General features: G+C 64.5%; 1 protein-coding gene across 1 annotated transcript; it reads left to right on the top strand.

The window, feature by feature from the left end:
- Positions 1 to 327: 327 nt before the first annotated feature.
- HCN2 (hyperpolarization activated cyclic nucleotide gated potassium and sodium channel 2) lies at positions 328 to 10,592 on the top strand. The gene is made up of 8 exons (XM_068997328.1): positions 328 to 791; positions 6,138 to 6,561; positions 7,281 to 7,442; positions 8,051 to 8,269; positions 8,437 to 8,583; positions 8,862 to 9,102; positions 9,252 to 9,416; positions 9,552 to 10,592. Exons 1-8 carry the CDS (start codon positions 343 to 345, stop codon positions 10,502 to 10,504), a joined length of 2,760 nt encoding a protein of 919 aa, XP_068853429.1. The 5' UTR covers positions 328 to 342; the 3' UTR covers positions 10,505 to 10,592.
- Positions 10,593 to 11,783: the final 1,191 nt, after the last annotated feature.

The raw sequence follows: 11,783 nt of genomic DNA, 5'->3' as shown, positions 1-11,783 counted from the left end.
TGGGGTCCGTCCCCGGCCCGGGGGTAGACGGTGGCGGCGAGGCGGATGGGCTGGCGGCGGCAGAGCCCCGCGGGGAGAGCGGCCGGCCCCGCACCACACCACAGCGGGGACTGCGCAGCCGGAGTCCGGGGCCGTCGGGGCGGAAGGCGGATGGCCCATCCCGGTGGCCGCTCCCGGTAGCCGGTCCCACCGGCGAGGGCTGCGCCGGCGGGGGGAGCTGCGGAGCCGCCCGGCCCCCGGCCCAGCCCCGCCGCCCGCCCCCAGCCCGCCCCGGCCCGCCCCCGCCGCGGCGGCGGGCGCCACTCGGCCGCCGGTGGCCTCGGCGGCGGCAGCGGCGGCAGGATGCGGGCGGGCCGCGGCGCGGCGGGCGGGGAGGCAGCGGCCGAGGAGGAGGCGGCCGATGCGGCCAAGCGCGGCGGGGCGACGGCGACGGGGCGGGCGCGGGGCCGCGGCGGGAAGGGGTCCCCGAACGGCGAGTGCCGTCGCGGGGAACCGCCGCGCAGCCCCGGCCCGGAGCCGCCCCGCGAGCCCAAGGTCTCCTTCTCCTGCGGCGGTGGCGGCGCATCCCCCGGCGGGGCCAAGGCGGCCGAGGAGGGGGCGAGCGAAGATGCGGCCGAGGAGGTCCGCGGGAGCCAGGCCAGCTTCATGCAGCGGCAGTTCGGGGCGATGCTCCAGCCCGGCGTCAACAAGTTCTCGCTGCGGATGTTCGGCTCGCAGAAGGCGGTGGAGCGGGAGCAGGAGCGCGTCAAGTCGGCGGGGGCCTGGATCATCCACCCCTACAGCGACTTCAGGTGCGGGGGTACCCGCGGGGTTCGGCCTCATCCCGCATCCCACGGGGCCGAGCATCGGGCCGGGCCGGGGAGCGGGGCCGCCGGTGCGGCCGGGCCGAGGGCACCTTGAGCCGCCGCCGGGCGCGGGAGGGGACGAGCCAGGCATCCCCCTCCCCAGCGCAGCAGCCGCCGCTCCGGGGATGCCGGAAGCCCTCGCGGTGCCTGGGCAAGGGCATCCCCTCGTCCCCTTGTCCTTCCCGGGCCCTCGGCAGGTTCGGCCCGGCTTGGCGCTCCCAAGCCCCACGGGGCCTTGGCTCTGTCTCCGGAGCTCCCTGGGGTTCGGTGACCCCCTCCCTGGGCAGAGCTGGGGCTGGGCAGGGGGACGTGCTTTGCCGCTGCCTGGCAGAGCGTTGTGAGGGCTCCCCCTCCCCCAAAGGAGGCCTAATTCTGTCCCCGGGGTTCAGCCGATTTGGGGGGGATTCTTCTCATTCCTGAGAGGACCGGAGTTCCCAAGATCCAGTCTGTGTGTCTGCCAGGCAAGGAATGACAAACCCAGGAGAAACGCTCTGCAGCTCCATCTCCTTCCCACCCCCTGAGCCCTGGCGAGCTCCAGAGTGGCAAATGCTTCCCGAGTCGTGTGAAAGCTACCGGGAGGGATGGCTGCGCTCTCTGGGGCAGGCAGCGTGGCATCTTGCAGGGATGGGGAAGCTGAGACCCTGCTGGCGTTGCTGGTGAGCCAGGACTGGCAGGACCCTGGTCCAGGGACCTCAAAGGGGCTGGAGGAGCCTTTGACCAGGGGCTGGGGGGCCGAGGGGCTCAGCCCCAAGTCATTGTGCTGCTGTACTGGTGAGAGTTTTGGGGCGGCTCAAGCGAGGGTTTGCTGGGTGCCTGAGTGGGGGATGCCCCTGAGATGGATCTCAGGTTCTGTTCACTGCTGACACTGATGGGTCCCCATGGCCTGGGGCTCCCTGAGGCAGGTGGAAGTGTCCATGGGCTCAGGGCAGGGACCAGCACCTTCACCTCCTGCTTTCACCCTCGTGTGCTGCTGCTGGGCCGCTCTGGCATCTTCCAGAGGAGCAGTTGGAGGCCCTCGGCCTCCCCTCAGGGCTGACTTCCCGCACAGGGTTCTGAGCCCTTCCACCCTGGGAACCTGCTGTAGGAACCCAGTGGAGTCCCCTCCTCATCTCGCTGGCTGGGCACTGGGTTCTGCTGCAGACCTGGGCTGAGAAGTGGCCACACCACCCGGCCACCACCGGTCCCACGGCAGAGGGGGCTCCACTGTCCCTGCCGTGACAGAGCAGAGGTGGTGGTGCCAGGTGGACCCTGGGGGCTGCTGAGTTGGGGGACTTGGCCCCTCCTCACTACTTGTGCTCCTCCTTGCCCTCAGCAGCTGTGGGATGCTGGGGGGAGGCTGGGAGTGGGGCAGAGCCTGCCCCGCTCCTCTGAGCTGGCAGAGCCGTGGCGCCACTGGCAGAGCCCAAAGTGCTGCCAAGAGTGGGGTTCTCCCTCCGGTGAGCCTGCAGTGGGCTTGAGGCCTTGGAGGATTCCCCAGAGTGCAGCGGCATCACTCCCTGGACTGTGCTTGCAGCGGGCAGGCGGGCGCTGGGGTGACCTTGGTGAGTCACCCTGGCTGTCCTGCCCTGCACAGGCTTCATCCTCCTGGAACTGCTATCGAGACTTGAAACCCATTGGGGCAGAGTGGCTGCCTGTGTTTTGATGCTGGAAGTGGCGTAGGAGAGTTCCCTGCCCAGTGGGGAGGAGCTGCAGGCAGAGCCATGGCATCCTCCAGCTCCACAACTGTGCACAGGAACAGTATCGGCCCACGCGAGGCCGGGCGTGAGGAACCCGCTCTGCCTGTGCGCGCTGGGGACATGAGTGCATCTGTCCCATATTGTCCTGCCTTAAAATAATCAAGAAAGCATTTATCCAGTAATGATAATGGAGCGTGACCTGGTCGTGTTTGCCCTGCAAAACCCATTTCCCATCTTAAGAGAGAATCATTACCCATCTGCATCTGTGACATCATTTCATAATCGGCATCATTTAGCAATCCTGGCTCCTCACAGCCATGGTGCTGCCATTGTTCACATGCAATTTAGGGCAGATTTGCTCCAGGAACCAAAGTTGCTATTTACATAAATATTGAATGATGAGGAAGCAATCAGGGCAGCTGGTGAGATCCTGAGCTGTGAATCTGATCAAAGAGACCTTGTAAGTGTGTGCTGGAGCAGGGCCACCTCCTTTTGGGTGCTGGGCCATGGTTGTCACCGGCTTTGCCCCTTCTGGTCTCTGGAGGAACAGCCAAGCCAGCGCCAACTCCTTCATTGCTTCTTTTGGGGTTTCTGCACCAACCCTGGGGCATCACTTTGGGGGCTGCAGGAGCTGCAGCTGGTGGTTTGGAGGTGGTGGCAGTGCCCATCACCCTGTGACCACCAAGGGGCTGCCCAAGGGTTACTCCAGCCTTCCACAAGGCTGGGCTGGGACCGGGGTCGGAGCTGAGTGGAAGGTTCTGGCTGCTGCTGATTTTCTGTTGCGAGAGCCATTCCTGCATGTGAATCAGGGGCAAAGATGCATCCAGAGCACATGTCCCTGGTGTTGCTTGGCCAGAGCCTTCCTCATCCAGGGTTAAATGCTTTCGGGGGCTTTCCCTCTGCCTGGATGCTGCCACCACAGGGGCTCCTGAGCAGAGGCACTGGGCTCGCCAGCTGCTGTTGCTCCCGACGTGTGAGGCAGCATTGCCACTGGTCCCGGTGTTCCCATTCCCTGTGGTGAGGGTGTTGGGGAGCTGGGCCTCTCCCTCTGCAGTGTCAGGTGCTGAAAGCCACCGCTCATGGGGAGGAAATGCTGTGACCAACTTGGGGGACTGTGCAAGTTCGGGTCCTTGAGCAGTTTGCAAAGCCTTTATTCCCCCTTCCCCAGGCACCCCTGGGGTAAAAGGCTTTTCCAGGGGAGAGGGCACCAGCCATTCATCACAACTGGCTGTGCTGGGATCTGGGGTGCATTGGCCGTCACTGCTTAGCAGCTTGGCCAAACTTCTGCCATTGGCTCCACAACGCACTTCTCACAGCAACCTCGCTTTTAGAATATGAGTATTTAGTGCGAGTTTGCAAAGTGCCGATCCTGCCCCAATCCTGCACCAATCCCACACCGATCTTTCACTGATCCCATGCTGCTCCTGCCCACCAGGCAGCCTGGTTTGCATCTGGGCCCCATCAGGGCTGAAGGGCTCAGACCTCAGGGAAGAGGGGGGGTCTCAAGGAGTTCTGTCCAGCCGGGTGCCTGTCCGATGGGATCAGCACAGCTGGGACTGGCTGGAGCATCCCTGGCAACCCCTGGAACTCAGTGCTGCCAGTGGAGTCAAGCAGGGACCACCCTGGCATACTAGGGGGCGATGCCCCCCACTAGGGCTTGGACCCTACTCTTATCTTGCCCAGGACCTCAGACCAGCACTGCTGTGCCAGGCGTTGGGCGGGTGATGGAGCGGGAAGGTGGCAGCTGCCGCTCGCAGGGGTTTGGGCATCTCCTGTCATCATTGCTGTCATACAATTGGGTCAGAAGCGAGGGAGGGGTGTCGAGGATCCTGATTAATTTGTTTTCAGATATTTTTAGTAGCCTGGATTGGGTCTTTTTTCTGTGCACATGAACCTTCCAAGGAAGAAAGCACTGGCATTGCACGCTGCTCCCTGGGGGCATTGCACAGGGTCAGTTGTGTGCAGTGGGGGATCAGGAGCAGTTTATCTTTCTCCACAGGCCAAATTCAGCCCTGGCTCAGCCAGATTGCAGAGGGATTGGAGCCAGAGGGGAGTTTTGCCCAGCTGGCATGGTTATTTAATCTTTGCTCTTCGCAGCTTTGCATGGCTAATGCCCCTGTGGGACCCACGCAGCGCAGCGGGGTCAGTCTGAGCAGGAGCTGCCAGGGGGTTTAGGGACAGATCCAGCCCCACAGTGGCTCTGCTGATTTTGGCATCCCTGGGAGGTTGTGCCGTGCGTGGGAGCCCGGGGGTCCAGCTGGGCCTGTTTGGTGCCAGCAGCTGGAGCTCGGTGTAGGGGTGCAGGGGGACCACAGCTCCTCTGACGAGGGTACCCTGGGGACCGCCCTGGCGTGAAGTCATCGTTTTGCAGCAGTGACATCACTCACGGTTGCCATGGCAATGTCTCACATGAGGAAGGTGTCATTGGAGAAAGGTCAGGAGCTGGGATGCTCAGTTCCTTCTGGTCCTGCGCTATTCTGCGCAGTGGGGGGGGACCTGGCCCATCACCCCTTCCTGTGTGCGTGGGGGTCTCCTCCTCGTCCCCCCCACCCCAGGGCACAGCGTGCCCGGGGCACAGCGTGGCCATGGCACCCCCCGCCCATCACCCTGCAGCTCCCAGGGTGGGCTGAGCGGAAATGCGTGGGCGAGGGTCCTGCGTGTCTGTGCACGTGGCACTGAGGAGGATTCCCCCCCCCTCCCGCCCCCGGCCAGGGGAGGCAGGGCCGAGGTGGCCTCCGCGCCATCCTGCCGTGACAGAGCTGCTGCGACCTTGCAGATGCTCAGAAAGGTCATCGCTGGCCCGCGAGAGGGGGACGAGGAGAAAGGGGAGAAGGATGGCGTGAGGCAGGAGGGGCGGAGGAGCAGCGCAGCCCAGGCAGGGCCAGGGGCGGAGGCGGTCGCCCACCCCCCCCCACCGCCCGCGCGTCTGGCCGGTGTTGCGGGCGCTGCCGTCGCCAGCTGCAGCCGTACGTGCTCCGCTGCACCGGAGCCGCGGCGGCTCCTTCCACCGCGCCCGCGCTGCGGGGCCGACGGGCAGACCCCGCCCTGGCACCCCCCAAACCGCGACCCCAGCCTGGCCCAGGGAAGCGCCGGGGCGAGGTGGCCCTGGCTATCCCCGGGGACTGTCCCCTGCCCTTGTGTCCCCACTCTGGGAGCGCAGAAAGAGGGGGGCTTCTCTCAAGGCTCTCGGGTACTGACTCCACCCACGACCTTGAGCGCTGCCTGTCGTTTGGGGGTCCCCAGGCCACGGGATGCCCCTGGGCAGCTCGGCTGGAGTGCGTCCCCCTCCGGTGCTTGGTGCCATCATTCTCCCCTCCCCCAGGACCTGCTGCCATGGGCCAAATCAGACCAGCAGAAGCCCTCAGCCTCATTCTCTGCCCCAGTCAGGGGCTCTGCTGGCTGCAGGATCATCCTGGGGGCAGTTTGGAGAGCAGGGAGCAGGATGTAGTCTCTGGGGAAAGGAAGGGGTTCCTGTGGCTGAGGTGGCATTAGACTGACACCTCACTGACACCAGCGGCACAGGTCCCTTAGGGCAGGGCGTGGTGGCCGGGTCCCCTTGGCTTAGGGGGGACTCTGGGGTGCTGGTGACACCCCCCTCCATCTTCTCACTCCCCAGATTTTACTGGGACTTCACGATGCTGCTCTTCATGGTGGGCAACCTGATCATCATTCCCGTGGGCATCACCTTCTTCAAGGAGGAGACCACGGCCCCCTGGATCGTGTTCAATGTGGTCTCTGACACCTTCTTCCTGATGGACCTGGTGCTGAACTTCCGGACAGGGATTGTCATTGAGGACAACACAGAAATCATCCTGGACCCTGAGAAGATCAAGAAGAAGTACCTCAAGACCTGGTTTGTGGTAGACTTTGTCTCCTCCATCCCTGTGGACTATGTTTTCCTCATTGTGGAGAAGGGCATAGACTCGGAGGTCTATAAAACAGCCCGTGCCCTCCGCATTGTCCGATTCACCAAAATCCTCAGCCTCCTGCGGCTCCTCCGCCTCTCCCGGCTCATCCGCTACATCCACCAGTGGGAGGAGGTGAGGACCTGCTCTGGGACCCTCTGGCAGCAGCTGGATGGCTGGAGAGAGGGGGAGCTGGAGGGGCCCTGTGAGCACAGTGGTTCCCTGGAAAAATGGCAGGGTGGAGAGGATCTGTGGGCCTGTTTGTGGGTCTGGTGGGTGCCTGTGACCCTCCCTGGAGGGTTTGGAGAATCCCTGAGCTGTGAAACAGCACCCACCATGGGTGCCAGCATGGCTGGAACATGCTGGCGACAATCCAGTGCAGTAGGACCCTGTCCCCCTGCTCAGCTCAGCGCTTCCTGCCTCGCTCCCCTCTGGCTCCCTGCCCTACCAGGAGCTTGGGGGGCACCAGGGAGGACAGCAGGACCCCTACCCCCCAGTGCAGGAGACAGAGTCCACCCTGCTTGGAGGGGACACGCTCAGCTTTGCTGTGTGGCTCTGATCATCACCCTGCACTCAGTGCCCTGGGAGCTGCCCTGCTCACTCCTCCGTGCCCACAGTATTTGTCTCTCCCTGATCCTCATCAAGGCTCACAGCCATTAGTGCTTCCCGGGCGGCAGCGTGGCGGCACCCACCGGCTATAAATAGGCAGGTGGAGCACAGCCACCTCGGGGCCGGAGCCAGGCCAGCCACGGGAGCCTCTTCCAGCTAAGGCCATTCAGGTCGGTGCCCTGAGCAGGGCTGGGCAGTGGGGGACAGTCCCCATGCTCACCTCCTGCCATCCCACCCACCCACAGATCTTCCACATGACCTACGACCTGGCCAGCGCAGTGATGAGGATCATCAACCTCATTGGGATGATGCTGCTTCTCTGCCACTGGGATGGCTGCCTCCAGTTCCTGGTGCCCATGCTGCAGGATTTCCCCCAGAACTGCTGGGTCTCCATCAACGGGATGGTGGTGAGTTCCCTCTGCCCCACACCGTGCTCCTGCCTGCTGCCCGGGGCATCCGTCCTCCATCCTCCAGCCCCAGGAGATGCCATCCCCCATGGGCCAGGGCTGTGGTGCCCCACAGTGCACAGAGCACCAGGCACCGGATGCTGCCGCAGCCCTGGTGAGGTCTCACAGGACCTGGAGCAGTGGATTGATCTGGGTGGGAGGAATATGCTGACGTGGGGCTCTTGGCCCCATCCCCTGCCGCCCTCTCCTGCTCATTAGCCACAAAGCTGCTATTAATAAATAATGGCCCCTGTTTCTAATTGCTCCCTCTCAGCCCTGCAGCCTCCTGCAAATGGCCCTTTTCCCCTGTCTGTCTCATCCTCTTCCATCAAATTTCCTTCTGTGCTCTGTTCCTCCTGGCTTCCTCCTCTTCCTCCCCTGCCTGTCCCACCCTTCTCCTTCCCTGCCTACTTTGCCAGGGGAGTTTGAAAAGTTTGCTTTTCAACAAATTCCTATTGCTGGGAGAGAACTGGGACTGTGGCCAGGTGTGAGCCAGGGCGCTGGGCCCTCGAGTGATGCTCACACAAACTCACACACGTGTGCATGAGCTGTTGTCCCTGTCACTGCAGAACGACTCCTGGAGTGAGCTGTACTCCTTCGCCCTCTTCAAGTCCATGAGCCACATGCTCTGCATTGGCTACGGGAAGCAGGCGCCCGAGAGCATGACGGACATCTGGCTGACCATGCTGAGCATGATCGTGGGGGCCACCTGCTACGCCATGTTCATCGGCCATGCCACCGCCCTCATCCAGTCACTGGACTCCTCCCGGCGTCAGTACCAGGAGAAGGTAGGACTGGGCTGGATAGGGCCCACAGCTTTGTCCCCTCCTGGAGCTGCAGCCAGGTGGGGTGGGGGTTCCTGATCAGGAGCAGGGGTGGGGTGATGGAGTGGGACCAGCCCCATGGAGTGGTGATGTGGGTGGAGGGTCCCAGCTGACACCACGTCTCCCCACAGTACAAGCAGGTGGAGCAGTACATGTCCTTCCACAAGCTGCCCGCTGACTTCCGCCAGAAGATCCACGACTACTACGAGCATCGCTACCAGGGCAAGATGTTTGATGAGGACAGCATCCTGGGGGAGCTCAACGAGCCCCTGCGTGAGGTGAGGGCTGGAGAGCTGGGAGGAGGATGCTGCTATGAGGATGGGAATTGCCCCCCTTGCCAAGGGAAGGGATCCCCTGCTCCCTGCTGTGGGTCCCACCAGCTCTTGCCATGCACATGCCTGGGGTCAAACACGTCTTGCTGCAGCTTTGCAGCTCTGCATGGGAACGTGTCCAGGCACAATCTGTGTGCCAGAGTGTCCCTAAGACCATCTGGGCTGGGGAGCATGTCCCTGGGGAAGCATGTCCCGGCTTCCTGGGCTCACCCACTTCCCCACAGGAAATCGTGAACTTCAACTGCCGCAAGCTGGTGGCCTCGATGCCGCTGTTTGCCAACGCTGACCCCAACTTCGTCACAGCAATGCTCACCAAGCTGAAGTTTGAGGTGTTCCAGCCGGGAGACTACATAATCCGGGAGGGCACCATCGGCAAGAAGATGTACTTCATCCAGCATGGGGTGGTCAGCATCCTCACCAAGGGCAACAAGGAGATGAAACTCTCTGATGGTTCCTACTTTGGGGGTGAGCACTGGCAGGACTGCACCTGGGTCCCCTCCCTGGGTCTGTGAGAGGCACTGGGAGACCTGTGGTTCTCACACCCTGCTCTTGGCCTGCCCTGTTTTGTCCTCGACGGTGGTGTTCTCACCTTGGCCCTGGCGTTTTTCCCCCAGAGATCTGCTTGCTGACCCGTGGCCGGCGCACGGCCAGTGTCCGTGCAGATACCTACTGCCGCCTCTACTCACTCTCAGTGGACAACTTCAACGAGGTGCTGGAGGAGTACCCCATGATGAGACGGGCCTTTGAGACTGTGGCCATTGACCGTCTCGACCGCATCGGTAGGACACAGAGTGGGGCCTGGAGGGGGAGAGGGGGTGTCTTGGCGAAGGAGGCAGCTGTGGTTGGCATGGGAGCCCAGCATAGCCCCAGTACAGGGTCTCACAGTGCTTCCTCTCCCGGCCTTCTCTCTATAGGGAAGAAGAACTCGATCCTGCTCCACAAAGTGCAGCACGACCTCAACTCAGGTGTCTTCAACAACCAGGAGAATGAGATCATCCAGGAGATTGTCAAGTACGACCGGGAGATGGTGCAGCAGGCGGAGCTACAGCAGCACACGGCCATGTACAGCCCCGTCCAGCCCCAGGTCACCTCTGCCATTGCCACCCTCCAGCAAGCGGTCGCCATGAGCTTCTGCCCGCAGATGGCCAGCCCGCTGGTGGGCTCCATGGCGCTGGGCTCGCCCCGCATGATGCGCCGCTTGCAGTACACCCAGGCCGTGCCCAGCCCCTTCGCCGTGTCCCCTGTCCTGCTGCAGCAGAGCCCCCCGCCGCAGCCGCAGCCCCCCGTGCCCCACGCCAACCCCTCGCCCTCGCAGGACCCGGCGCAGCCCACGGCCCTGCCCGCCTCCACCAGCGCCTTCGCCGCGGCCGCGGCCAGCCCGCCATCCCAAAGCCCGCTGGCCAGCCGGACGTTCGCCTACGGAGGTGCCCCAGGGCCGCTGGGCTCCCAGCTGTCCCTCAGCCAGCAGCCAGCGCCCAGCTCGCCCCAGCGCCTGGCCGCCCACAAGAGCACACAGGCGCTGCACACCAGCAGCCTCAGCCAGGATTCGCGGCCCCTCTCGGCCTCGCAGCCCTCGCTGCCCCACGGGCTGGCGGCCGGCAGCACCCAGAGCCCCCCGGCCTCTGCCCGCGAGTCCAGCACCTCCATCGGTGGGGGCCCGGCCGCCGCCTCGCCGGGCCCTGGCCCTCCGGCCGGGCTGCGCGGCCAGGCAGCCTCACGGGGGGCCACGGCCCACCCGGCGCCCACGGGCTCGGGGCTGACACCGCCGCCCGCCCTGCCGCAGGACTCGGCGGCGGCCCGCAAGGATTCGGCGTCCAGCACGCCCGACACGGACCCGGCCAAGTCCAGGCTGTCTTCCAACTTGTGACCTCCGCGCCAGGCACGGGGACACGCGCGCCGGAGGGGCGGCGGCGGGGGGGGCCCAGCTCACCTCGCGTCCGCCCTGCGCCGCCGGGTGAGGGCCACGGCCGCACCACCGGCTGCCGCTCCCCGGCACGGCGCCAGCCCCGCTTCCCGGTCCCTCCTGCCACCCGCTGCAGAGCGGGGCAGCTGCGAGGGTGGGCCTGGGGCTACTGTGCCCCCCTCCCCCCCCCGCCACCGCGGGGTCACTGGGCTGAGCCCCCGGGTGTGTCGTCTCCGACCAAAGTCTGACCCTGTCGCCCACTCCCCGCGGCGAAGCCCCGCTGCCCCCATGGCCTCCCCGGCTGCCCATAGAAGCCACAGCTGCATCCTCGCCATGACCAACTCTGTGTATGATATCTATGACCTGAACACATCCCTGTGTGTGACCCGCAGGACACCTCCCCGGGGCTGTCGGCGCAGCCCCGGCGCCGCGCGTGTCCCTGCGCCCCTCCCACAGACCCAAGGCGAGGGGTGACGGTCCAGGACTGGAGGTAAGTTGGGAGGGGTCTGAGGGATGGTCGCCCCGAGGCTTGTAAGCACCCACGAGCACACTGTCCCCCACTCCGGGGCTGGGGGTGAGCACGGCCCTGTGTCCCCGTAGGCAGCGCTAGGACGGAGGCAGGCGCTGGAACCCGAGCCCTGGGGCTGGGGAAGGCACCCACCGAGTGTACCAGGTGCCTGTGTGTGTGTTGCGTGTGCATGCGTGTGTGGGTGCGTGTGCAGGTGTGTGTGTGTGTGCACGTGTGCCTCGCTGCCTCGCACTCTGGAGCCTTCCACATTGAATGTACCGCGAGCGCGGGGCCCGTGCCAGCCCCGGCACCCTGCGGCCGAGCAGCCGGAGGGACAGGGCCCCACTCCAAGCGTCCACCTTCCCATTCAGCCCATCCTGTGCAATAAACGTCAGCAGCTGACAGAGCTACGCACGACTCCGGCTCTGTTTCTTCACCACCGTCCCTCCCCACCGTGCCTCCTGCTCCTTGTGCCCAGCCCCGGGAGCCGGAACACTGGGCACAGCCCCAGCTCGGACTGTGGGATGCAGCTTTGTCCTTTGAAGAGCTGCCTCCCTTGCCAGGAAAGCCACAAGGTGAAAAGCCTCTGCCAGCAGCTTTTCACTCGCTCCAGCAGCAGCCAGGAAGAAGCTGGGTGCAGGCTGACTGTGAGCCTGTGGTTATAGGGCACAGCCAAGAACTGGGCCAACCACAGCTCCAGTTGCAAGGTGTCAACCGTCTCCAGCACCAGCCCTG

Source organism: Aphelocoma coerulescens, chromosome 28, assembly GCF_041296385.1.
Source record: "Aphelocoma coerulescens isolate FSJ_1873_10779 chromosome 28, UR_Acoe_1.0, whole genome shotgun sequence".
NCBI classification, from domain to species: domain Eukaryota; kingdom Metazoa; phylum Chordata; class Aves; order Passeriformes; family Corvidae; genus Aphelocoma; species Aphelocoma coerulescens.
Note: the sequence above shows the minus strand (reverse complement) of the source record. Positions and strands in the feature narration are given on the sequence as shown.

Coding starts and splice junctions, on each gene's coding strand:
- HCN2 (XM_068997328.1), top strand. CDS start 343: ATGCGGGCGGGCCGCGGCGCGGCGGGCGGGGAGGCAGCGGCCGAGGAG. Junction 792..6,137: donor CACCCCTACAGCGACTTCAG/GTGCGGGGGTAC, acceptor CTCACTCCCCAG/ATTTTACTGGGACTTCACGA. Junction 7,443..8,050: donor TCTCCATCAACGGGATGGTG/GTGAGTTCCCTC, acceptor CTGTCACTGCAG/AACGACTCCTGGAGTGAGCT.